Source organism: Aureococcus anophagefferens (genome assembly GCF_000186865.1).
Source record: "Aureococcus anophagefferens unplaced genomic scaffold AURANscaffold_1, whole genome shotgun sequence".
NCBI classification, from domain to species: Eukaryota; class Pelagophyceae; order Pelagomonadales; family Pelagomonadaceae; genus Aureococcus; species Aureococcus anophagefferens.
In genome coordinates this window covers 2,855,529-2,880,980 of record NW_008705561.1, presented here as the reverse complement: position 1 = coordinate 2,880,980, position 25,452 = coordinate 2,855,529, and the positions used below count along the sequence as shown (strand labels likewise).

General features: G+C 71.7%; 6 protein-coding genes across 6 annotated transcripts in view; 3 read left to right on the top strand and 3 right to left on the bottom strand.

Annotated features, from left to right (window-relative positions):
- Positions 1-1,697: 1,697 nt before the first annotated feature.
- Positions 1,698-3,362, bottom strand: AURANDRAFT_60894 (hypothetical protein; the record flags this gene model as incomplete). The annotated part of the gene is made up of 1 exon (XM_009034201.1): positions 1,698-3,362. The coding sequence occupies one exon, from the start codon at positions 3,360-3,362 to the stop codon at positions 1,698-1,700; it is 1,665 nt and encodes a 554-aa protein (XP_009032449.1).
- Positions 3,363-3,552: 190 nt separating this feature from the next.
- Positions 3,553-4,122, top strand: AURANDRAFT_19233 (hypothetical protein; the record flags this gene model as incomplete). Its single annotated transcript, XM_009034302.1, has 1 exon — positions 3,553-4,122. A coding segment is annotated over one exon (570 nt), but the record flags the coding sequence as incomplete, so codon positions are not given.
- An 11,268-nt stretch (positions 4,123-15,390) lies between these two features.
- AURANDRAFT_19007 (hypothetical protein) lies at positions 15,391-15,852 on the bottom strand (the record flags this gene model as incomplete). Its single annotated transcript, XM_009034200.1, has 1 exon — positions 15,391-15,852. A coding segment is annotated over one exon (462 nt), but the record flags the coding sequence as incomplete, so codon positions are not given.
- Positions 15,853-17,163: 1,311 nt separating this feature from the next.
- AURANDRAFT_19380 (hypothetical protein) lies at positions 17,164-18,747 on the bottom strand (the record flags this gene model as incomplete). The annotated part of the gene is made up of 2 exons (XM_009034199.1): positions 17,164-17,923; positions 18,020-18,747. The coding sequence occupies 2 exons, from the start codon at positions 18,745-18,747 to the stop codon at positions 17,164-17,166; spliced, it is 1,488 nt and encodes a 495-aa protein (XP_009032447.1).
- Positions 18,748-19,439: 692 nt separating this feature from the next.
- AURANDRAFT_5643 (hypothetical protein) lies at positions 19,440-20,165 on the top strand (the record flags this gene model as incomplete). The annotated part of the gene is made up of 1 exon (XM_009033865.1): positions 19,440-20,165. A coding segment is annotated over one exon (726 nt), but the record flags the coding sequence as incomplete, so codon positions are not given.
- A 2,073-nt stretch (positions 20,166-22,238) lies between these two features.
- AURANDRAFT_60890 (hypothetical protein) overlaps positions 22,239-25,452 on the top strand; it is a gene marked incomplete at both ends in the record, with an annotated part of 5,089 nt that continues 1,875 nt past the window's right edge. Inside the window, 3 exons of the mRNA XM_009034303.1 lie at positions 22,239-23,038; positions 24,482-24,536; positions 24,583-25,049. Of these exons, the coding sequence (XP_009032551.1) occupies positions 22,239-23,038; positions 24,482-24,536; positions 24,583-25,049 (1,322 nt within the window). The remainder of the gene's footprint in view (positions 23,039-24,481; positions 24,537-24,582; positions 25,050-25,452) is intronic.

Sequence of the window (25,452 nt, the reverse complement as noted above, 5' to 3'; positions counted from 1 at the left end):
CCGCAAGCCCACGCGCCTCATGCACGGCAACAAGAAGTTCAAGCGCTGCGGCCGCTGCAAGACGACGCTCTACTGCTCGACGGAGTGCGGCAAGGCCGCGTGGCCCCACCCCGCGTGGAAATCAAATCTTCAACCCGACTTCAATGTGAGCGCATGCGACAGTTTCGACGCAAGCTCTTCGGCCGTGCTTCGAGAACTCGACGCGAGCAATCGATTCGTCCAAAAATCAGCCGAATCGACTTCGATTTGGCCGAGCTAGAGAGGTTTGAAGTTTTTGCTGGACAGGGCGTTCCACTGGTTGTATTTCCACTCAGGCCCCACCACAAGCTCGTCTGCTCCAAGCCCGACGACCACTACGTCAACGAGTGCGAGGCCGAGTACCAGCTCCTCACCGAGGGCGGCAAGACGCCCGAGGCGATCAAGGCCGCGGCCGAGGGCGGCGCCGAGGAGGCCAAGGACGGCGAGGAGGAGAAAAAAGAGGAGGAGACGGCCGTCGAGGAGAAGGAGGAGGACAAATCGCCCATGGCCCTCGTGAAGCGCAAGACGGACGCGATCATCTCCATGGTCAGCGCGAAGCTCGGCGACCGGCCGCCGCGCGTCTGCCTCATCGCCGCGTACCGGAACCAGCTGCCGCTCCAGGACCGGCAGCCCCAGCTCTTCAAGTTCGTGCCCTACATGGTCGCCTACCTGGGCTACGCGCGGCCCAAGTGCGAGTTCACGGTCGTCATCGCGACGCAGACCGACGACGGCCGCAAGTTCAACCGGGGCCGGTTGATGAACGCGGCGTTCCGCGACGTCGTGCAAGAGGCGGAGGCCGAGGGCCGGCCCTACGATTCGGTCATCTTCCACGACATCGACATTCTGCCGAGCGAGGATCTGATGCCCTACTACACGTGCCCGCCCAAGTCGAAGCGGCCCGTGCACCTCGGCGGCGCGTGGCGGACCAAGTACCGCAACGCGGAGTTCGTGGGCGGCGCGCTGGCGTTCCGGCCCGAGGACTACGTCGCCTGCAACGGCTACGCCAACGACAACTGGGGCTGGGGCCTGGACGACGAGGAGATCGCCCTGCGCATGGTCGAGGCGGGCCTGAAGATCGTGAAGCCGCCGGAGGCCGTCGGGTCGTACTCCGATTTGGACCCCATCAATTTGTACAACATCGTCCACAGCGAGGAGCGGGGCTACTACCACGAGTGGTGGAACATGGACATGGAGAACGGCAAGTGCCAGCCCAAGGTGTCGGGCCCCATCCACTGGGAGCTCTACAGCCAGTGGTGGCGCGACCGCGGCCTCAGCGACATCGAGGGCCACTCCGAGCTCATCGCGCGGACCCACGAGTTCGGCGGCCGCGTCGTGCGCCTCCTCTACGAGCTCCAGAACGACCTCGAGCGCAAGGAGGGCGTCGTCGCCCTCGTCTCCGCGCGCAAGAGCCTGAAGGCGTGCCTCGACGCGAAGATGTCGGGGCCCGTCGCCGACGCCGCGCTCGCGCAGACGCGCGCGCTCGCGGCCATGGGCAACCTGCGCACGGGCCAGGCGCGCCTCATGCACAAGAACAAGAAGCTCCTCACGACGGAGCAGCAGTACATGCTCCAGGGCGGCCGCAAGCCCCGCGAGAAGAGCTCCTCCCGCGGCAACCGGCGGCTCACGTCGGGCTAGGAGGGCCCGCCCATTTTAATTTCCGTCGCGCGCCGCCTCCTGACCTACTTACTCTTGCTCTTCTTGGCCTTCTTCTTCTTCTTCTTCGCGGCCGCGGGCGACGGCGGCGCGGGCGCCGGCGACGACGACGACCGGCGGCCGAAGAGGCCCGCGAAGTTGCCGAAGCGCCGCGGCGCCCCGGCGGCCCCGTCGGCGGCCTCGTCGACCTTGGCCTCGAGCTCCGTCGTGTCGAGCTTGGGCGCGGCCTGGACGGCGTCGACGCCCGTGACGTCCTTGAGCGCCTTGTTCGCGTCGACGTCGAGGCCGACCTTGGCGGCCTTGTTGAGGTGGTGCGCGGGCCCCATGCGGACCTTGGGCGGCTGCGCCAGCGTCGCGCGGATCAGCGCCATGCACTCCTTGTTCGTGCGGCGGCCGTCCATGTGCCGGTCCTTCTCCAGGAGCGTCTGCCGGTTGCCGTCGCGCGACTGCGGGTCCGCGCCCGCGTCCAGCAGCGCGCGCGTCAGGGGCACGTTGTTCCGCGTCACCGACGAGTGGAGCGGCGTGCGGCCCGAGTTGTCGGCGACGTTCGGGTTCGCGCCGTGCTCGAGCAACACGACGACGCAGTCCCGGAAGTCGTAGAGCACGGCCTTGTGCAGCGCGGTCTGGTTCGACACGTAGGCCGCGTCGACGCCCGCGCCGCCGCTCTCGGCGCCCGTCGTCTCGAAGGAGCTCCGCGCGTCGATGACCAGCGGGTCCCTATATTCCTCGTACTCGAGCGCGGAGAGGAGCAGGCCCGCGTTGTTGTTGATGGCCGCGAAGTGGAGCACCGTGTAGCCGTTGCCCTTGTCCGCGGCGACGTCGCAGAGCTCGCCCCGGGCCCGCAGCGCTTTGGCGACGACCTGGAAGGACGCCTGCTGGTCGCACTCCGCGGCGAGGAGCAGCGGGCGGAACGACTGGCCGTTCTTGCACCGCAGGTCCGCGCCGAAGAGGATGAGGACGCGGAGCACGGCCGTCGCGCCGAACTTGACGGCGCTCGACAGGGGCGCGAGGTGCTCGCGGCTGTAGGCGTCGAGCTTGGCGCCGACGACGCAGACGAGGACGAACTCCTCCTCGACGCGCGACCGCGCGCCGTCGTCGCGGGCCGCGTGCCACTTCTCCAGGAGCTGGTGGAGGCACCCGTTGCCCCGCGAGTCGTTGCTGTCGAGGCCCGCGTTCGTGATGCCGTACTGCTGGCCCTTGAACTCGCGCTCGTGGCGGCACACGAGGAGCTCGTCGAGGCGGTCGGGCTCGACGACGCCCTCGAGCTCGAGCTCCCGGAGCTCCGTCGCGACGCACTTGCGGTAGAGGTCGAAGGCCTCGTCGCGCAGCGACTTCTGCTTGAGCCGCCGCGCCTGCTTCGCGTCGTGGCGCGCGCGCTCGAGCTCCGCGCGCGCCTTCTTGAACAGCTCCGCCCGCGCGTCGCCGTAGTCGCAGCGGCCGCTGTCCTGGGCCTGGGCGAGGAGCCGGGCGCTGTCGACCGTGGGCGCGGCCTCGCCCTCCTCGTCGCCGGTCTTGCAGCAGAAGGCCATGGACGCCGGCAGCTCCGCGTCGGGCGTGAGGACGTCGAGCACCGACTCCTCCTGCTGCGACTTGGGCACGGCGTTCATCGGGGACCCCGCGGCGGTCCAGAGCGCCTTGGGCGCCACGGACCCGCTCTCCGTCTCGTCGAAGCAGAAGAAGATGGACGTCATGGTCCGGGAGCCTAGGGCCGGGCAGCCATCGACTCCCAGGGCTCCTGCGGATTCGTTGGCCCGACGATGCAAACCCCGAATCTTTCGTATGTATCATGCTCGTTGGTTGTGAGATCCGCTCCTCACTGGCCCTCACAACACAAGCGCTAAATACACCGGCCTCGCTGTTGGTGCGCCCCCCCCGGTGATCATGGCCTCCCGCGTCCTCCTCGCCCTCGCCCTCGCGGCCCCGGCCGCGGCCGAGTGCCCCAACGCCTGCAGCGGCCACGGCACCTGCGGCGCCTTCGACGAGTGCCACTGCTACCCGAACTGGCAGGAGGCCGACTGCAGCGGGCGCACGTGCCCCTTCGCCCTGGCCCACGTCGACTCGCCCAAGGGCGACCTCGACGGCTCCGCCGACGCCCTCTCCGGCACGTCGTCCGTCGTCATCACCGAGTCCACGGTCTACCCGTACGGCACGACGGAGCAGTACCCGCTCATGGTCGACACGTTCGGCCGCGAGCTCAAGAACACGGCCCACGCCTACGCGGAGTGCGGCAACAAGGGCATCTGCGACCGCAAGAGCGGCGAGTGCGAGTGCTTCCCCGGCTACGAGGGCGCGGGCTGCCAGCGCGCGTCGTGCCCCGACCCGACGTGCAGCGGCCACGGCACGTGCATGTCCGCCAAGGACCTCGCGACGGCCGACTTCGACAACGTCTACCGCCTCTGGGACAAGGACGTGTCCATGGGCTGCATGTGCGAGCCGGGCTACAGCGGCCCGTCCTGCGCGGACAAGATGTGCAAGTACGGCGTCGACCCGCTCTACGACGACGACGAGATGATGTCGATCCGCGTGCCCACGGCCCGCGTCGTCATGTCCTTCGACAACTCGAGCGCGACGACGGAGTCCGAGGACGGCGTCGGCTACACCTACGAGACGAAGAAGTACATCGACGGCACGTACGCGATCAAGTTCTACGACGTCTTCGGCGAGGACTACCAGACGGCGCCCCTCGCCGCGTCCGCGGGCTGCGCCGAGGTTGTCACGGCCCTCGAGGAGCTGCCCAACAGCGTCATCCCCGCCAACTCCGTGCGCTGCTTCGACTCCTTCGACTACAGCGGCGACAAGGTGCTCTTCGGGAACCCGACCAAGGACCTGGGCAACCAGGGCTTCGTCACCTACGACCTCCTCTTCGAGGAGAACCCCGGCGACCTCAAGCCCATGGAGGTCAACGCCTACCTCGACGGCGCGCGGCCCACGGTCTACGTCGCGAACGCGAATTCCACGTCCAAGCAGGACTTCGACGTCGACATCGCGGTCTACCCCAACTACTTCGGCATCTCCGGCGAGTTCACGGACTACTTCTCCGACTACTGCGACGGCGTCGTCTTCACGGTCGCCGACTGGGCCGGCGGCGCGACCTTCCCGACGACGTCCGACAAGGCGTACTTCGGCGAGCTCGAGGATTTGACGGTGGCGGAGAAGAAGCTGCTCAAGCGCTGCCTCGGCGACGCCGACGGCGACAGCGACAACAACGTCGAGGTCTACAACTGGGACTACGGCTCCTGGAACACGACGTACCACCCCCACATCGTCAAGGTCGCGCCGCACCCCACGTCCGGCGTCAGCCCGAAGGAGGACGTCTACGACGCGGGCAAGTTCATGCTCATGTACTTCGAGGACGAGGACAACACGGCGACGGGCGGCGCGCCCGGCGGCACCTTCTACTCGTCCGGCCAGTCCGTCGCGGACCGCGACTACATCGTCTTCACGACCGACGGCGTCGCGACGCTTTTGGCCAACGGCACCGACGGCCACTTCGGCACGGGCACGGGCGGCTTCACGGACATGAACCACAACCCGGTGACGGCCTACTTCGAGAAGGGCACGGACATCGTCTACACGTCCCAGGACGTGTCCTGCTACTCCGGCACGATGCACGGCGTCCAGTCGTACCCCTGGGCCGGCGGCTCCTCGAACGAGAACGCGGCCTACTCGCAGACGTCGGCCAAGTTCGACACGCTCAACGCGTGCCTCGAGAAGGGCGACTTCGTCTTCCTCTTCTCCAACAAGATCACGACCTTCAACCAGGGCGACTCGCAGGGCGAGGGCTTCCGCACGTCGTCCAACGCCGCGGGCAACATGTACAAGATCGTCAAGATCGGCGTCAACCCCACGTCGGCGTCGACCTACGCCGTCGAGGACCGCTTCTACTTCGTCGTCGACAAGGTCATCAACTACGACGGCTCCGAGGTCGCCGCGCGCGCGCTCGTCGCGACCGCCGCGGCGGGCACGGCCGCCGTGTCCTCCGTCATCGACGCCGACTACACGGACGACGACCTCCGCGAGACGCCCTCCGAGCAGATGATCGGCCTCCAGTCCATCGTCAAGTTCGCGCCCGCGTCGACCGGGAACTACGAATACGTGTCGCAGTGCTCCGGCCGCGGCCTCTGCGACGCGGGCTCGGGCCTCTGCGAGTGCTTCACGGGCTACACCAACGACAACTGCGACCAGCAGTCCGCGCTCGCCGTCTAGGCGGCCAGCCGCGCGCCGTCGCCCCCCGCGCGCGCCGCGCGCGGCCGCGGGCGCGGCGCTCCTAAGCCACGCTACCAAGCTATCTTCGCGGAGCAACGCGGCGCGAACGGCGGGCAGCCAGCTCCCGTCGTCTCTGTGACGTTGGGAGAGAGCGTCCGCGCACGTGTCCGAGGCGTGCGTCCTCCACCTCGAGGCGCCGCCCGCGCGCGTCTGCGGCCTCGACACGCCCTTCCCGCTCGCCCACGAGCCGAGCTACCTCCCGACCGAGGACAGGGCATCTACGACGCGGCGGACTTTTAGGTCCTGAGCCGTCGACGTCGCACCCGCCGGCGGGGTACGTGGCACGCTCCCGCGCGCCTAGGCCATCTGCGCGGCGGGCGCCTCCTTCGTCGGGAGCTCGACGGCGGGCTCGAGGGGGGGCGTCCGGCGGCGCTTCGCGGCGACGAGCGCGGCGACGATCACCACGAGCGCCACGCACCACCCGGAGGCGGCGAAGAGGATCATCGCAGCGGACATGGCGTCGTCGTCGTCGTCGTCGTCGTCGATCGGCGTGGTCGGCAGCGGGGACGGCGCGGGCGTGGTCGGCCGCGGGGACGGCGCGGGCGTGGTCGGCCGCGGGGACGGCGCGGGCGTCAGCGTCGGTGCGTGCGTCGGTTCGTCGTAGTAGTATAGCTTTCCGTCCATAGCGCCCACGACGAGGTCGAGGTTGCCGTCGCCGTTGACGTCGCCGAACGCGGGCGCGCTGCGCTCAACGGCGTCGACGCCGTCGAAGGGGCTGTCGCTGCCGGTGACGGCCGCGAAGCTCGGCGACGTCGCGGACCCGACGTTCTCGAAGTAGTAGAGGGTGCCGTCGCCTGCGCCCACGACGAGGTCGAGGTCGCCGTCGCCGTCGACGTCGGCGAGCGCGGGCACGCTGTGGTCAGCGACGCCGGCGAGCGCGGGCGCGAAGTCGTCACCGACGTCGAGGCCCTCGAAGGGGCTGTCGCTGCCGGTGACGGACACGTAGTTCGGCGACGCCGCGGACCCGACGTTTTCGTAGTAGTAGAGCCAGCCGTCGAATTCGCCCCCGACGAGGTCGAGGTCGCCGTCGCCGTCGAGGTCGGCGAGCGCGGGCGCGCTGTAGCCATTGTGAAAGTAGATGCCGTCGAAGGGGTTCGCGGTGCCGGTCTTCTCCTCGTAGCTCGGCGACGCCGCGGACCCGACGTTCTCGTAGTAGTAGAGGAAGCCTACGGATTCGCCCACCACGAGGTCGATGTCGCCGTCGCCGTCGACGTCGGCGAGCGCGGGCGCGCTGTAGGAACCGACGTCGATGCCGTCGAAGGGGTTCGCGGTGCCGGTCTTCTCCTCGTAGCTCGGCGACGCCGCGGACCCGACGTTTTCTTAGTAGCTGATTTTTCCGGGTTCGCCAAAGACATAGTGATCGCCCACGACGAGGTCGAGGTCGCCGTCGCCGTCGACGTCGGCCAACCAGGGCTTGTTGGCGAAACCGACGTCGATGTAGGGGAAGGGGCTGTTGGTGCTCTCGATGAATTCAGCGGACGTTTAGGTCGCGAAGGCCGCGAAGAGCAGGGAGTTGCGAGAAACCATCGGACACGAGCGGAGTTGGGCACGTGCGGCGCTAAAAAGGAATGGCAGCGCGAGAGGGGTGGATGGCAATCTTGAGGCGGCTATCAGGATACATAATCAATAACTTGGTCAACCCGCGCGCGTCCCCTTCAATAAATTGGTCAACATGAGGATACAGCTGTAGGCATCTGGGCCGCGTGTGCTCGGCGCCGACGCCCGCGTCGACGCGACGCGAAGCCATGTCCGCCGGCGTGTCGCGCCTCAAGGTCAAGGACGTGTGCGTCGCCATGGTCTTCATGGGCGCCATGTTCTCGACGCTGAGCTCGCGGACCGAGGCCCAGCGCCAGGTCAGCCTACGGAACCAGGAGCTCGAGGCGTCGGCGTCGGCGAACCGCGAGCTCGAGGCGCGGCTCGAGGCGCGGCGCCTCGACGAGGCGACGGCGGCGACGGGCGCGCTCGCGGCGGAGAAGGCGTCCTCCGGCGCGGTCATCAAGGAGCTCGGCGACAAGGCGACGAAGGCGCTGGACGCGCTCCGCGACTCGCGCGAGGCGGGCGCGCGGCTCGGCGCGGAGCTCGACGCGGTCCAGGCCCAGCTCGACAGCGCGCGCGAGGAGCGCGACGCCCTCGGGCGCGAGCACTCGGCGGCCCACGAGGACCACGCGGAGGCCGTCGACGGCCACGCGGTCGAGATCGACGAGCTCCGCGTCGCGTTCACGCAGCAGCTCGGCCTCTGCCAGAACCAGCTCGCGACGGCGGCGGCGGAGGCCTCGGCGAACGCGAAGCACGCGGAGGCCGCGGCGTCGGCGGCGACGGACGTCGCCGCGGCCCGCGCGGAGCGCGACGCGGCGAAAGTCGAGGCGCTCGAGCTGCGCAAGGCGCTCGACGAGGCGCTGCGGACGCTCGAGGAGAAGAGCGACATCATCAAGGCCGCGGCGAACCTCGCGGACCTCGCCCACGCCGTCGCCGACTCGTCCGCGCCGGCGGCCGCCGCGGCGGTCCCGGCGTACGCGGCGCCCGCGGCGCCGGTTTCGGCGTACGCGGCGCCCGCGGCGCCGGTTTCGGCGTACGCGGCGCCCGCGGCGCCGGTTTTGGCGTACGCGGCGCCCGCGGCGGCGGCGGTCCCGGCGTACGCGGCGCCCGCGGCGCCCGCGGCGGCGGCGGTCCCGGCGTACGCGGCGGCGCCGGCCGTCCCGGCCGCGCCGGCCGCGCCGGCCGCGCCGGCCGCGCCGGCCGCGCCCAAGTACAACCACATCTCCCTCGACGCGCCCGAGGTCGCGGAGACCGACGTCGTCGCGGCCATCGAGAAGGCCCTCGACGACGAGCCGGCGCCGGAGATGCCCGAGGCCGAGGCGCTCCACGCCGAGGAGCCCGCGCTCCCCGCCGAGTCCCTGGAGCAGCCCGTCTTCCACGCCGAAGCTGCCCTCGAGGAGCCCGTTTTCCATGCCGAGTCCCTGGAGCAGCCCGTGTTCCACGAGGAGCCCGTACTGGAGGAGCCCGTTTTCCACGCCGATGCTGCCCTCGAGGAGCCCGCGTTCCACGAGGAGCCCGCCGTGGAGGAGCCCGTCTTTCACGCCGACGCCCTCGAGGAGCCCGCGTTCCACGAGGAGCCCGCCGCGGAGGAGCCCGTCTTTTACGCCGACGCCCCCGAGCAGCCCTCCTTCCACGTGGACCCCGTCCTCGAGGAGGCCGTTTTCGCCGCCGAAGCCCTCGTGGAGCCCGTCGAGGAGCCCGTCCACATCGAGGAGCCCGTCCACGGCGCCGCCGTCGAGGAGCCCGCGGCCACGGACGACCGCGCGCTCAGCTCCGAGCTCCGCGTGGACGACGTCGCGCTCGGCAAGTTCGAATCCTTCGGCGCGAGCGCGTAGAGCGCGCAACGGGCTAACACCACGGGCGCTTAGAAGCGGGCGTCGGGCGGCGGCCCCCGTCGGGTGGGCCGCCGCCGTCATCGGCCTCGCGCGCCGCGGTCACGCGCGGAGCGCGCGCTCCTCGGCGGTCATCTCCCGCTTGCCGGCGGCGCCCTCGTAGGCGCCCTCGACCTTCTCGCCGCTCGCCGTGAGCTGGCCCTCGGCGACGAGCGCGAGCAGCTTCGCCGTCATGGCGGCGTGCAGCGCCGCGTAGGCCTCCTCCTCCTCGGCCTCGACGCCGCCGGCGACGCCCGCCTTCGCGAGCAGCAGCTCCGTGATGCTTTTAAATTGTTCCGGCGTCGGCTCGGGATTCGACGGGTTCCGGCCCGGCGGCTTCTGGTAGACGAGGGCGCCCTCGACGCGGATCGTCAGCGTGCCCCGGGGCTGGCCCCGCTCGAAGCTGTAGGCCGTGGTCGTTTTGTTCGCGAGCTTTGCCATGAGCAGCGAGCCCCAGTAGGACGCCTTGGGCGCGAAGCGTCAGTGCTCGCAGTACGCGAACTCGATGCTTTTGGCTGCGGTAGATCCTTGGGAGAGGGCTGCCATGCTCGCAAGAATGGTGCTCTCTTTTTTATTTTTAGAATCTCAGATTGCCGGGCGTGTAGGCAGGCTGCCCGCGAACGGCCGAATGCCGCGTCGAAAGAAACCCAAGCGCGTCGCGCGGCGGCCGCTCGCGACGCAGCAGCCGGCGACGGTGCACGCGAGCGACGCGGAGAAGCCCGAGTCCTTGTTCTGCGGCATCGTGTCCTGCTACGATGGCGACGAATCAATCGGCGACAGCGCGCCGCGGGAGTACGCGCACCTCGAGCCCCGCGACGAGGCCGGCGAAGCGCTGGCGGCCCTGGCGAGGAAGGTCGAGGCCCTCGAGGCGGAGGTGCGGGACCTCCGGCGCGACCGCGACCTCACTTTCGGGCTCGACGGCGGCGGCGCCACGGGGTCCGTGCCGCCCCGGAGCGAGCGCGACGCGGCGGCGTGCGAGCGCGACGCGGAGGCCGGCGAGGCCGAGCGCGACGACTGCGGCAAGGTCGAGGTCGACGCGGAGGCCGGCGAGACCGATTCGGAGGAGCTCCAGGCGTCCATGTGGTCCGTGGCGCTGATCGCGTTCACGGAGCCCGTGGGCTTCGGCGCGTCCTGCCTCCTCGTGTTGCTCCTCGGCTTCAACGTCTTCATCCAGGTCTTCTTCCTCTACATCGTCATCGAGAACCTCACGGAGCCGCAGGTCGGCGATTCGACGATCCGGTCGCTGCGGACGTGGCGCTTCAACGTCGCGCACAACGCCGAGTACTACGACGACCGGTCGCGCCAGTCCCTCGCGCGCCGCGTCTGCGACGGCGACGCGGGCCTCGAGACGTCCGCGGCCCAGGCCGTCCAGTACGAGTCCTTCGCGCGCTACGCGGGCGCGTCGCTCGACGCGTCGCCGTTCGCGCCGGGCCCCTGCATGTGCTTCGTCGCGTTGGTTGTTTGGGTGCTGACCATCGCCGGCGAGACGAACGACGCCTGGGCCCACGCGCGCGCGCTTTTTCACGCGCCCGCGGGCCCGCGGACGCTGGTCGTCGAGGGGGAAGACGGCGCTTCTTTCTCTTCCGTGTCGCGGGGCCGCAGGGCCGCGGCCGGTTTCGTGCTCGTCGTCCGCGTCGTCGTCTGCGGCTTCCTCGCGTACTACGGCGGCGTCTTCCTCGCCGTGACCATCGACATCGAGACGCTCCTGCTCAACACCGTGGCCCTCGAGTTCGTCCTCGGCGTCGACGAGCTCATCTTCAGCTCGCTCGCGCCCGCGGCGGTCCAGGCCTACGTCGACGGCTTCGCGGGCCTCGCGGTGCCCAAGGCGCGGTCCTGGCGGGGCCTCGACGCGCGGTCGCTCGCGACGCTCGCCGCGGCCTTCGGCGCGGTCCTCTACTTCGTCTTCCTCGTGGTCCTGCCCCAGACGCGGGACATCGTCGACGCGCGCGACGCGCTCTGCGCGGGCGACCGCGACTTCGTGTACGCGACCGACGGCTTCGGCGTGCCCGTCTGGGGCTTCCCGCCGGGCTCCGGCGGCGCGGGCGGCTACCGCGAGCGCAACTACCCCGACGGCGGCGACGTGCCCTACGTGGCGGACGAGTTCAACCTCGGCTCCAACTACGGCTCGTTCGGCGGCGCGACCGTCGAGGCCCTGCTCCGCCAGCTCGGCCGCGTGCCCAACGACGACTGCTGCTACGGCGACGGCGCGGACGCGGTCTGCGGGTACGGCGCGCCGCCGTCCGCGTGCACGGAGGACGACGGCTCGCCCTACGGCAAACCGCGCGACGACGCGCCGGGCTGCTGCCTCGTCCAGAAGACGGCGGCCCAGGACGTCGTCGGCACGGACTACTCCGTCGCCACCAAGGCCGCGTGGTCCGTCGAGAAGGCCGTGGCCATCTGGAACCCCATGTGCTACGACGCGCTCGACCTCGGGCTGCCCTACAACCAGCTCCTCGCCGCGGCCATCGGCGACACGGTCGACAGCGCGCCCTGCGGCGGCTGCCCGCCGAACGCCGCCTACTGCGACGGCGAGCGCTGCGTCACGCCGCTCTGCGCGGACGTCGCGGGTCACTGCGCGGCGAACACCCAGACGGGCATCCGCGCGCGCCAGCTCTGCCCGCAGACGTGCGGCTGCAACGACCCGCGGTCGCCGCTCGCGCTCTTCGACGGCGCCGCGGGCTGCGGCGACCAGTGCACCCGGAGCGGCGTCTACCGGTCGAGGCTCGACGAGCTGCCCTGCGAGGACGTGGCGCGCGACGATCCCGCCTTCGTCGCGTTCTTGGACGACTTCGCCGCCGTCGCGGCGACGTGGCCCAGCGACTGGGCGGGCGGCGGCGCGACGTGGGTCGGCATCTTCCGGAACTTGGGCTGCGACGCGCTCGACGGCGACGGGGCCGCGATGGGCGTCCCTGCGTATCTCTTCGGCGCGAACTCCTGCGTCGAGGACGGCTGGTGGTTCGGAGTGAAGCCGATGTCGTACTGGTGCCCCGTGGCCTGCGGCTGCTACGCGGGCGACCCCCACTGCCCGACGTCCTGCCCCGCGCGAAACGGGTCCGAGCCCGACTGCCCGCCCTACCAGAAGCGCATGGCCAACTCGTTCCCCGAGTCGACGACCTGCGCCCTCGCCGTGGACTAAGGGCGCGTTAGTCCGGGGCCGCGTCCCCGGCGAGCGCGACGACGGCCGACGCCGACGCGCGGGGCACCGCGCCGCGGGGCGCGAGGGGCGCGACGTGGATCTCCGCCGCCGTCGCGTCGACGCGCGCCAGGGGCGGCGCGCGGGCCAGGATGGCGCCGAGCGCCGCCGCGTCGTCGTGGTAGGCCAACGTCACGTGGGGACGGTAGAACTCGAAGCTGTTCGCCGTGCCGTACTCCGCGAGCTGCGCGCGCCGCGCCGCTCGCTCCGCCTCGGGCAGCGCCGGGAGCCAGGACGGCTCGGTTTGTGTGCGTGCGATGACCGGTTGGGCCGCCACCACCACCTCGGCGGCGAGCGCCGCGAGATCGGCGCCGGTCGCGTTCCAGAAGGCGTACCTCCCCGCGTGGTGCGGCGGCCCCGCGACGAGCGCGAACGCGACGGGCGGGCGGGCCGCGAGCGCGCGCGCCAGCGCCGCGGCGACGGCCGCGGCGTCGCCCGTGAAGGCGCCCAGCAAGAGGGTGACATGCGGCGCGTGCGCAGACGTCGGCGACGTCACGTCCACGGCGTCGGCGTCGGCGCCGGCGGCGACGAGGCCGGCCGCCGCGGCGTGCACCTTTGCTTGCGTTGCTGCGTCGAGGCGCAGATGGATGTTCAGATCCATAATATTATTGAGAGGCTCTTGAGCAGGACCATGGCCTTGTGGCAATCTCTAAAAAAGTTCACTCAAAAGTTCAACTCTTAGGACAAAAGCTCAATCTCCGAGATGGGGCAGCCGAGGCAGCCTCAATGAACAGCCGCGTCGTCCATGCGCCTGCCGCGCTGGGCGCTCGTCGCCGCGGCGGCCGCCGAGGAGGCCTGCCGCTTCACGATCCCCATCCAGGTCGACGGCTCGCGGGAGGTGCACTACGCCGCCTACGATGAGAGCCGCAGCGCCGAGGACGCGGCCCGGGCCTTCTGCGCGACGGTCGGCGCCCTCGGCGGCGACTGCGTGGCCGTCGTCGCCGGCCACGTGGCGCGCCGCGCGAAGTGGCAGTGCGGCGGCGCGCACCCGCACGCGCCGCTGTCGCCCGTCGCGCACGAGCAGCTCGGGCCCGTGGACTACGAAGACCCGCCGCCGCGCTTCGACGCCGCCGGCGCGCTGGACGACGGCGTCGCCTACTTCCACGAGCACGGCTACGCCGTCTTCGCCGGCGTCGCCGACGGCGGCGAGGTCGCCGCGATCACAAACAAACTCTGGGACTTCTTCGAGGAGCGCTTCGGCGTCCGCCGCGACGACGTCGCGACGTGGGACCTGCTGCCGGCGAACGAGTACGGCATCATGCTCCAGTACGGCGTGGGCCAGAGCGACGCCCTCTGGCGCCTGCGCCTGAACCCGAACGTCTCGCGCGTCTTCGCCGCGGTCTGGCGCGACGACGACCTCCTCACGGATTTCGGCGGCGCGGTCGCGTTCCGACCCGTGAGGTGCACCGCGCGCTGGCGCACGCCCGAGCGCTGGTACCACGTCGACATGAACGCGGCGACCTACGACGGCTTCGAGTCCGTCCAGGGCTTTTTAGCGCTGTCGGACAACGCGGCCGAGACGGGCGGGCTCGTCGTGATCCCGGGCTCCGGCGCTTCCACCGCGACGTGTCCGCGCGCGCGGCGCAGTGGTGGGGCGTCAACGACCCGGACCACCAGTTCCTGCTCGCCCGCCCCGACGACCCGGCGCTGCTCGGCGCGGCGCCGAAATTCGTCGCGTGCGCCGCGGGCGACTTGGTGTTGTGGGATTCCCGTTTGCTCCACGCGTCGACGAACGCGCGCGTGCCCCACCGCGGCGTTTCACGCGACGCGGGGCGCGTCTGGTTCGACGACGACGCCGCCGCGACGCCCGGGGACCGGACGAAGCGCGCGCTCAAGCGGCTGGCGTCCATCGCGGGCTTCGGCCACTTCCCCATCGACGCGTCCTGCCTCAACGACACGGCGCCGGAGCTCCAGCGTTTGGTCGCGCTCGTGAGCATGGCGCCGCGGTCCAAGGCGCCGGAGGACGTCCTTGTGAAGCGGCGCGGCGCCTACGTCGGCGAGCAGACGACGAGCCACTGGCCCTTCCGCTTCGACGCGGACGCGCCGACGGAGAAGCCGACGAGGCGCGACGCGGACCTCACGCCGGCCATGCGGCGCCTCATCGGGTAACGAGAAGCGACTTAGCCGGCCCCCTCGCGCGGCCGCTTGAGGGACGCCGCGCGCGCGTCGTCGTCGGCGAAGTAGGCGTCGCTGTAGGCGCGGTCGTCGCGGGAGATCGCGTCCCGCGCGTCGACGAGCGGCCGCGTTTCGACGATGTCGTCGACGCCCAGGATATCATCAATAGCCCGCAGGCTCTTCGCCGTGGACACGGCGGAAATGGTGACGCGGCCCGGGAGCGGGTCCGCCGCGTTGAACGGACCGTAGGCCGCGGCCGGGTGGCGCCGCTTCGCGAGCATCTCCATGACGACGTACTTGGCGTTCTTGTGGTGGGCGTCGTAGCGGCGCGCGAGGCGCATGTAGTCGCGGAGCACGGCGAGGCGCGGCCGGCGGTCCGCGTCCGTCGCGGAAGATGGCGGAACAATCCAACAGCGCGGGCCGCGCGACGAGGACGCCGTCCGCGCGCCCCTCGCCGGCGCAGGCGGCGGCGACGGCCGCCGGCGTGTAGAGGTCGCCGTTGGCCAACAGCGCGCAGTCCTCGCGGAAGGCCGCGTGCTCCGAACGCAGCCGGGAAAAGAGGCTCCGCTGGCTCGGAAGCTGCGGCGGATCTTTGGGCGGGTCGTCGCCGACGTAGCGGCAGTGCACGGCGATGGCCGCGGCGCCCGCGGCCTGGAGGGCGCGGCAGACGTCCATCGTGGCCGCCTCGGTCTCTCTCAGACGGATCTTCGCGGTCACGGCGACGTCCGCCGGCGTCGCGCGCCGCATCGCCTTCACGATCGACGCCGCGCGCGCGGGGTCGCGCATGAGCGCCGAGCCCATGCCGTTGCCCGCGCTGAAGGGCTTGGGGCAGCCCATGTTCAGGTCCACGCCGCTCGCGTAGCGCGCGACGGCTTCCGCCGCGCGCGCGGCGACGTCGCCGTCGGCCGCGCCGAATTGCACCACGAGGCGCCCCCGCTCGCGGGCCGGGTCCACGCGCAGGGCCACCGATTTGCCGTTGGCGTCGAGCCAGTCCGCCGTGCCGAGCGTCTCGTTCAACCGGAACTGGGTCACGTCCATGCGCCGCGCGATGAGCTCTTCGGAGTAGACCATGTCCGCGCCGCTCTCGAGCGCGAGGATGCGCAGCGCCGTGCTGTTGGCGCGCACCATGGGACCGAGGCATTTGATCGGTGTTGTTGCGTTGGGCTTCGGCGGCCAGAGCCGGACGACGTCGTCTGTCATGGTGGCCGACTCCAAAGTGGCCGCCATCGCTTTGTTGCCACAAAAAAGCCGACAGTGCATCACGCGGAGCCGAGCCGAGGCCGTGCCGCTCCGCGTCGCCGCGCCATCGGCCGCACGACGACCATGCGCACCGTCGCGTCGCTGCTCGCCCTCGCGTGCTGCGCGTCGGCGGCCCACGTCTCGTTCAGCGGCTCCTTCCCCGCCGACGGCGGCGGCGCGGCGTCCATCGCCGGGGAGGCCCTGGGCCGCTGGGCGGCGACGCTGGGCGCCCCGCTGAGCGCCGACGCGGGCCTCCCGGCCACGGACCTCCTGAGCCCCCCGAGCCGCCTCGCCGTCGTCGTGGCGCCCGTGGCCGCCGGGGCCGCCGGGGCCGGCGGCGCCGGCGCGCGGCGGCTCGCGCCGGGCGGCGACGTCGCCGCGGCCGTCGGCGCGGGGCTCCGGTCCGCGGACGCGGCCGGCGGCCGCGTCGCGGGCGTCGTCTGCGCGGCCGGCGCCAACGCCGGCGCCGCGGGCGCGCTCTGCGACCGGTGGCTCCAGCCCGTCGACGGGAAGCGCGCGCTGCGGCGCCTCGCGGCCGCGGGCCACCCGCTCGAGGCCGCGGTCGCGGCCGCGGGCGGCGCCGTCGTCCGAGAGGGCGGCCCGGCGCGCGTGCGCGGGTCGGCGACGGGCGCCTGGCTCGACGCCGAAACCCACGGCGCGTTCCTCGGCGAGGCCGCGGGGCTCGCGGAGGTCGCCGCGGGCCCGCACGGCGACGCGGAGCGCCCGCGCGTCGACGTGCTCGTGGCGTCGCGGCTCGCGGCGCTGGCGCCCGGCGACGCGGCCGCGGGGCTCGCGATCCTCGAGGCCGTCGCGCGCCACGGCGCGCGGCCCGCGGCCTTCGTGGTCTTCGAGGACGACGACGACGCGCGGCGGCTCGCGGCGGCGTCCTGTGGCCGTGACGATTTTCGAGAGATTTGGGGTGGGAAAACAATGAGAAACCGTCACCGTCATGCTTGGTAGGCTCGCGGACGCGACGGCCGCGCCGACTTCCGCGGGGGATGACGACTATTACACGATCGACGACGTCAAGGAGTACCAGATCGGCCTCTGGACGGCCATCGCCCTCATCGCCGCGGCCCTGAGCGCCGTCGTGGCGCTGGCGACCATGAAGCCCGAGTACGACAGCCTCTTGTACTGCACGTTCCAGGCGAATGTGAACGCCCCCATGGGCAAGCACGACTGAGTTCAGGCGCCCCCCCCCCCCCGACCGCGGACCGCCCGCGACCGCGCCGCTAACATCCCGTGCCGCTCACACCCCTTACGCCGCGGCGCCTACTTGCCCCCGGCCTTGACGACCTTGGTCGCGCGCGCGTGGTGCTGGTTCTTGTCCTTCATGCCGAGGCCCCGGAGCGTCTTCCGCTGGAGCTCCTCGCGCGTGAGGGGCCGCTCGTCGTCCTCCTGGTCGCTCTCGTCGCCGGAGCTGAAGTCGTCCCAGGCCGGCGGCTGCACGGAGAGCCGCGACGCCGCGGGCTGGACGATGCCCGACTGGAGCGCGCTGTTGGCGAGGAGGTCGTCCTTCGTGGACTGCTGGGACGCGGCGTACATCTGGAGGATCTCCGTCGTGCGCTGCTCGATGATCTCGAGGTACTGCATCATGTTCGACTCCGTGACGCCCTGGTTGCCGAGCATCTCCTCGACGGACGTCGACGCGCAGCCGAGGCGGCTGAAGATGGAGTGGATGCCCGTCTTGAGCTGGTTGATGGTCTTCGTCGCGTTCTGGTGCTTCAAATCGTACTCGTCGGCCTTGGCCTCCGTCCGCGCGAGGCGCTCCTCGAGGTCCCGGAGGACCTTCTTCCGCTGCGTGTCCGTGGACACGCCCTGGCCCTTGTACTTCTCGATCTCGAGCTTCGTCTCCGCGATGGCGAGCTCCGACGCCTCGATGTCGGAGTTGAGCTCGTTGATGGAGTTGAAGAGCGAGAAGTTCTTCTGCTCGATGTCCTGGAACGTGTCCACGAGGTCCTTGATGGTCTCGACGCCCGTCGCCTCGCGGATCTTCGCGAAGGTCTCCTCGTAGGACACGACCTTGTCGTGGCTCAGCGCGAGCGGCGCCTTGTCCTTGTCGCCGCCGTACTCGAGGCCCGGCGCGGCGCCGTCGTCCGCGGCCTCGAAGTTCGCGGCGCCCTCCGACGGGTCGCCGCCGCCGGACCGCCGCGCGCCGCCGGCGAGGTGCTCCTCGCGGCTCTGGCGCCGCAGCTGCTCCCGGAGCTGGCGGTCCTGCTCCATGAGCTTGCCCAGATCGCGCCACTCGCGTTCGAACTCGGCCTTCTCCTTGTCGACCTGCTGCTTCAGCGCGACCATCTCGCCCATGGCGCGGTCGCTCCGCTGGTAGGCGACCTTGGAATCCTCGATGATGGCCGCCATCTCCTTCTTCTTCTCGTGCAGGTCCTTCTCGAGCTTCTTGTAGATGCCGTCGAAGACGACGCGCTCCTTCCGCAAATTGTCGATCTGCTCCCGGAGCTGCTTGTTCATGGCCAACGACTCGTTGAACTTCTGGAGCGCCTTGTCCAGCCGGTTCTCCAAGATGCGGATCTGCTTCGAGATCATGTCGTGGTTCTCCTTGGACGCGTTGATGCCGCCCATCTTCTGCCGCTGCTCGATGATCGTCCGCTGGGCCATGGCGATCTTGTAGTCGAGCTGCTCGATCTTCCGCCGCTCGCCCTCGATCTTCCGCAGGTACATGTCCGCCTCCATCTGGAGCCGCTGGACCTCGCCGCCCTGGTTGCTGTTCATGACCTGCGTGAGCCGCGACTGGCGGCTCTCGCGGGCCAGGTCCTGCTTCAGGGCCTCATTCTCGCCCTGGATCTTCTCGATGGCCGCGCGCACGTCCGTGCCGAGCTTGATCTTCGGGGCGCTCATGGCGGCGACTCACGGGCGCCGGTAGGGCGCGACCAGCGCGCGCTACCCGCGGGACGATGGACGGGCAGGCCAAGCCGGTCGGTAGCGTTGAATCGATGGATATCGGCGGCATCGTGCAGGTGCTGCACCTCCCCGCGAGTATGGAGTCGGTCCAGCCCTCGCTCCAGGACGTGGCGCGCTGCGTGGCGCAGCAGAACGGCGCGCAGCTCGCGGCGCTGCTCGGCGTGCTGGACCGGCGGCCGCTGCCGCCGAGCGTCCAGGGCTTCTGCGCGTCGGCGGAGCGCGAGGGCCGCGTCGACGACGCGGCCTACGACCTCGTCGGCGAGCGCTGGGGCCCCATCGCCGCGAAGCAGCTCTGCGCCCGGGCGGCGCTCGCGGCCGGCGACGTCGACCGCGCCTACGCGTGCCTCGTCGGCGGCTACAACGCGCTCATCAACGCGATGCGCGAGGAGACGGGCTGGGTCGTGCCCGTGCTGCGGCGCCTCACCTACGAGGCGCGCGTCGTCGCGGACCGCGCCGACGACGAGCGCCTCGCGACGTCGAAGCGCGCGCGCGCGGGCGCGGCCCCGGCCGTCGCGGCGGCCGCCGCGGCGACGGCGAACGCGGCGCGCTACGACACGCTGCGCGACGTCGAGAAGACGCTCAAGAAGGGCTTCAGCGCGTGCTGGAACGACCGCGGCGGCGGCGCGCCGGGGTCGCTCGAGAGCAAGAAGCGCGCGACGCTCTACGTCGTCGCGCAGCTCCTCAAGATCTACTTCAAGCTGAACCTGCTCAAGCTCGCCCAGCCGCTGATCCGGCCGCTGGAGGCGACGGCGGGCCGGTCCGGCGCCTTCGACTCGCGGAAGATCTTCCCCCAGGGCGACGTCGTCGCGTACCGGTTCTTCGTCGGCCGGCTCCGCATGTTCGAGGACCAGTACGGCGCGGCGGAGGAGCACCTCATCTACGCCTTCGCGCACTGCGACGCGTCGAGCCGGCGGAACAAGCGCGCGATCCTCGAGTTCCTGCTGCCCGTGCGGCTCCGCCGCGGCGCGCTCCCGCGGCGCGCGCTCCTCGAGAAGCACGGCCTCGCGGCGCTCGCGCCCCTCGTCGACGCCGTGCGCTCCGGGGACCTCGGCACCTTCAACGCGGAGCTCGCGAAGAACCAGATGGCCTTCGTGCGCCGCGGCACCTTCCTCCTCCTCGAGAAGGTGAAGATCCTCGTCTACCGCAACCTCTTCAAGAAGATCTACCTCGTCCAGGGCAAGGCGACGCAGCTCAAGCTCCACCTCTTCCAGCGCGCCTTCGCCTGGCTCGGCTGCCCGACGGACATGGACGAGGTCGAGTGCATCCTCGCGAACCTCATCTTCAAGGGCCTCATCAAGGGCTACATCTCCCACCAGAAGCAGACCCTCGTGCTGTCGAAGAAGGACCCGTTCCCGACCGCGGCCATCCGCAGCGCGACGCTCTAACCTCGTCTAGCCGGTGCGGGGGGGGAGGGGGGGGGCTAGCACGCGCCGCATGCGAAGACCCCCGGCGGTGATGACTAGGGATACATCAATAGTGCCGCACAGCGTACTAGTAAACAGAGAGCGTCTTCGTCCAGGCGCTCCGGGAGCGCCGGCGCTGCCCCCAGCCCTTTCCCGAACGTCGATGATGGACCCGGTCCCGGCGTCGTCGTCGCTCATGGGGGCCAACGTCGGCGAGTGCAACCTGAGCGACGTGAAGCTCAAGCTCGAGGCCGCCCGGAACCAGCCCCTGCGGTCCGCGCCGAAGATCACGGGCTTTCTAGGCAAGGGCATCGGCCTGCGCACGTGCTTCTTCGACATGGTCGAGCCGACGTCGACCGTCGTCGACCCGACGGTGAGCCTCGGCGGCAAGACGCTCGCCGTGGACCTGGCGAAGTGGCTCGAGGACCCGACCGGCCGCGGCGAGCACAAGCACCCGCACCTCAAGTTCCTCGTGTCGTGCGCCATGTTCTTGCTACGGCGCAACGTGCGCCTCGTCTTCGTCCTCCCCCACGCCGGGCCCAAGCCCGTCGAGGACGCCGTGCCCCTCCTCGCGGCCCTCGGCTGCTCGTGGGTCCGCGCGCGCAAGGGCGAATCCGTCACGCCGCTCTGCGTCGCGCTCGAGCAGCTCGGCCTCGCGGACGGCATCATCACGTCGACGCCCGAGGTCTTCCTCTACGGCGCGCGCGTCGTCTACAAGGCCACGTCCTTCTGCTCCCTGCGGGAGGGGAGGATGCTGGAATATCGCGCGGATTCGCTCCACGACGCGCTCGGCGGCGCGGACACGGACCCGGAGCTCACGCACCGGCGCCTCGTGGCCTTCGCCGCTTTGGTGGGCTGCGAGCGGAGCGGCGGCAACGGCCTGCGGCTCTCGCCGTCCAAGGCCATCGAGTTCCTGAGGGCCGTGCCGGAGGGCGACGACCCGCTCGACGCCTTGCGCGCGTGGGCCGACGCGTCCGGCGCTTCCCTGGCGTCGCCGTCGTCCGTCGCCGCCGCGCCGGCGACCTTCGCCGAGCCCGCCGCGGGCGCGCGGCCCCTCGGCGAGCAGGCCGAGGGCGCGTACGTCAAGGGCGCGTCCATGGTCCACGATTTGTGCGGCCGGGCGACGGTGCCGCGGCGGCCGAACCTGGAGATGCTCCTGGACCTCCACGCGTCCAAGCCCTTGATCGGGCTGCCCCAGGACCGCCAGGAGACGGCGCTCCAGCTCAAGCGCGACTGCCTGTCGCTCTGCGCGCGGCTCGAGGTCGTCCACCCGGGCCTGCTGCCGCCGCACCCGCACGTCGACCCCCGAAACCTCGCCGCGGGGCCCAAGCCGGCGTCCCACGTCTTCCCCGCGGCCTTCGCGCCGTCGACGGCGACGCGCGAGGGCCGGCGGAAGCTTCGCGCGGAGCTCCCGGACGGCGACGCGGTCCGCGTGCTCTGGAAGGTCCAGGGCGGCCGCTCCTTCTCGACCGTCGAGTCCAAGGCGGCCTTCACGGCCGTCTACCCCATGCTCAAGCAGCAGAACTGGGCCAACACGTACCAGCTCCGCGGCCTCCTCGGCTACTAGGCCCCCCTGTCGCCGCGTTCCCCCGAGTCCGCGCCAGGCCCCCGTCCGAACCCCGCCCCGCCCCGCGCCGTCCTGTGATTCCTGTGAGCCCGACGCGCGGCAACTGCTGGGGCCGGGGGCGGGAGGCTTCTTGAACATCAAGATGACTTCAAGGTTGGCATTTGAGGTGTCTGCGAACAATGGCAAAGAACAAAGTCTACTACTGGTACGCCGCGAGCATGGCTCGGAACCACAACAAAGGTATACTCGCTCACTGTGTGCTGACACTCGTTGCACGACGCGTCGCGCCGCTGCACGCACCGATAGCGCATCAACGCGCGACGCAGCGGCGCGCGACGCAGCTGCGGTCGGTCGCGCAAGACGTCTACGCGCGCGCACCGCCGGACGAGCGGCGCGCCGCGCAGCACGCGCCGCCGCGCGCCCGGTCCCTGCGCGACGAGCTGCCGGGCCTCGCGCGCATGGCGCGGCCGAACACGCTGCCCATGGGCGCGGCGCTCGTCGCCGCGGGCGCCTGGGGCACGCGCGGCGCGCCGCCGGCGGCGGCGGACGTCGGCTCCGCGCTCCGGCTCGGCGTCGCCGTCGCGTGCACGACGATCGTCACGGCCGGGTCCATGCTGATCAACGACTACTTCGACCACAAGCACGGCGTCGACACGCGCGCGACGAAGCCGGACCGGCCGCTCGTCGCGGGCGACGTCCGGCCCGCGACCGTCAAGCTCGTGCTCAAGTGGGCCTACGCGGCGCTCCTGGCGCTCATCTGTCTGATCGACACGGCGACGATGCGGCTCTGGGTCCTCGCGAACGCGCTCGCGACCTACGTCTACACGCGGCACCTCAAGCCCGTGCCGGTGGTCAAGAACGCGGCCTGCGCGGCCGTCGTCGCCATGGCCGTCGGCCTCGGCGGCCTCGCGCGCGGCGGCGGCGTCGGGAGCCTGGCGCCGCTCGGCCCGGCCATGGCGGCCACGGCGGGCCTCATCTGCCACCGGGAGATGCTCATGGACTGCAAGGACCGCGACGGCGACGCCTCGGCGGGCGTGCGCACCGCGGCGGTCGTCTTCGGGCGGCCGCGGGCCGCGGCGCTGTCGCTCCTGCCCCTCGCCGGCGCCGTCGCCGCGTCCCCGGGCCGCGCCGCCGCGCCGCTCCTCGCCCAGGCCGCGCTCGCGCTCCGGGCCGCGCGGTCCTTCGGGCGCGCCGAGCTCCGCGACGCCATCGAGCTCGCGCCGCTCTGGCTCGCGGCGACGCTCGTCCTGCTGCTCGCGTAGGCGTACCCTCTAGAGGATGCGCTCAGACAGATCCACGGGTCTCGCCTCGCGGCTTTCCCGGAGGGCCTTCGATGGCAGGAGCGCAAGGCAGCCTTGCTCGTGCCGACGCTGGACTTACGCCGCGGCCGGCTGCCAGCCGCGCGGCGCGGGGGGGGCGGCGCGCGGCGCCATCGCGTCGGCCCGCGGCGGCGGCTCCGGGCGCGGCGGCGGGCAGGACGCGGCCGTCGGCCGCCGCGGCGCCGTCGCGCGCGGCGGCGCCTCGAAGCAGCCCCAGAGGCCGCGCAGGAGCCGGTGCTTCGCGAGGGCCGCGTCGACGCCGGCCGCGTCGCCGCCGACGAGGAGGTCCTCGAGCGACCGCGGCGCGTGCGCGCGGTAGAGCTCCTGGGGCCGCGTCGCCGGGCAGCCCGGCGCCGCGGCGGCCGCGACCCAGTCCCCGGCGCCGCACCGCGCGGCGAGCTCGGCGTAGGACGTGTCGTTGGCGACGCGCCGCGCCGCCGCCGCCGGGAGCCGCGCGCCGCGCCGGCCCGCGAGGCCGAGGAACGCGTCGACGTCGCGGAGGATGGCCGGCCCGTAAATTCCGTCGGCGAGGACCTCGTAGCGGACGAGGAGGGCCGTGGCGTTGCCGCCGACGCGGTCGAGGACGTGGTCCCGCAGGAGCCGCGCCTCCGCGAGGAGCGCGAAGCTCACGTCCCACGCGAAGACGCGGTCCGGGAGGTCCGCGCGCGCGCGCGCCTTGCGCTTCAGCTGCTCGCGGTAGCGCAGGTGCGACGCGGCGCGGAAGCGCGGGTCCCGCAGCACGACGACCGACCGCGGGCAGTCTTTCTGGATCGGCGCGTGCTTCCTGCCGTACGCGAGGACCGTCGGCGCGCCGGCCCGCCAGGCCGCGCGCGCGTCGTCGTCGGTCTTGGAGAAGCGGCAGCCCGCCTCGGCGGCGCACGCGTCCTCGAGGACCCGGGAGAATGCGAGCTCCGAGAACGTGGAACCGCTCTGGGGGAGCGCCTTCAGGCACACGCGGCCGCCGCCGCGCGCCGGGCCGACGGGCGCGAAGGCGGCGCAGCTCGCGCCGCGCTTCGCGAGGCCCGCCGCGAGCTGCCCGGACTCGGCGGACAGGTCGCAGCGCACGAGCGCGTCGTCGCCGCGGGCGACGCCCGCGACGAGCGCCAGCAGCGCGCTACGCCTCATCTCTCATTGCCAAAGGGCTGCAGGCATCCGTTCCATTGCGATGGGCAACGTAGATGCACCATGGTGCACCATCGGCCGCAACCGTGCAAGTGCTTAGCACCGCCTCATCGGCGTCCGCGTCCGCGCTCGACGTGCGCGCGACCTCGCAGCTCGCGACGCGTCGCCGCCGTCGACGAGGGAGCCATGCTCGCGCTCGCGTTCCTGCAACAACGAGAAGCGCGGCGTCGCACGGCTCCGCCGACGGTTCGCCGCTTCAGCTTCTACGACGTGCTCGAGGTCGACGCCGACGCGTCGCAGGCCGAATGCAAGGCGGTGCGACCCTTTGTCCCGGGCAACCATCCCCGACGCACCGTCGTAGGCCTACCTGCGGCTCGCGAAGCGCTACCATCCCGACGCGAACCCGGACGAGTCCGCGGCGACGAAGTTCAAGGCCGTGTCCGAGGCCTGGGAGACCGTCGGCGACCCGGAGAAGCGCGCGCGCTTCGACGAGCGCCTTAGCAGCGGCGTCCGCGGCGGCGGCGGCGACGCCTGGGCGAAGCAGCGGCGCGACGCGCGGCGCAACGCCTTCGGCAGCGACTCGCGGAAGCTGACGCAGATGGAGCGGCTCCTGGGGCCCCGGGGCCTCGGCGCCGCGGCGGCGGCGCTCGCGCTCGTCCTCTTCTTCAGCTCCGGCGCGCGGGCGCCGGCCGTCGACGAGAGCCTCGTCAGGGACTGCTGGATCAACCCGCGCACGCGCCGCGTCGAGCCGCCCGCGCCCTGGGACCCGGACTACAAGAAGGCCAAGGCCGCGGGCCAGACGCGCACCGTGAAGCGGAGCGAGCTCGGGTAACCTCCGTTTTTTTGGGATCGGGAGCTGGTCAGATGAGCTGGTCTACTTGCTGGTCTGGTGCGAGTTGCGGCCGGCGGTGAAGCGTATTGAAGCGTGCACGCTGGGCTATGGCTCTTCGGGCGCCATGATCTTCGCGCGGCTGCTGCTCGTCGTCGCGGGCGCCGGCGGCGCCTCGCTGACGCGCGAGATCGCGGCCGCCGGCGGCTGCGGTGCGGTCTGCGGCGGCTTCGCGCCGGGCGACCGGTCGCCCCAGACCTGCGCGGCGTTGCGATTGTCGGGCTGCCACTGCGGCGGGGGCTGCGGCGGCCGGTCCCTCGCGGGCAACGCGTCGGCGGCCTGCGCCGGCGTCGTCTCCGGCGTCGACGCGGCGAGCGACGCCGCCGTCGCGGCGACGCTGGC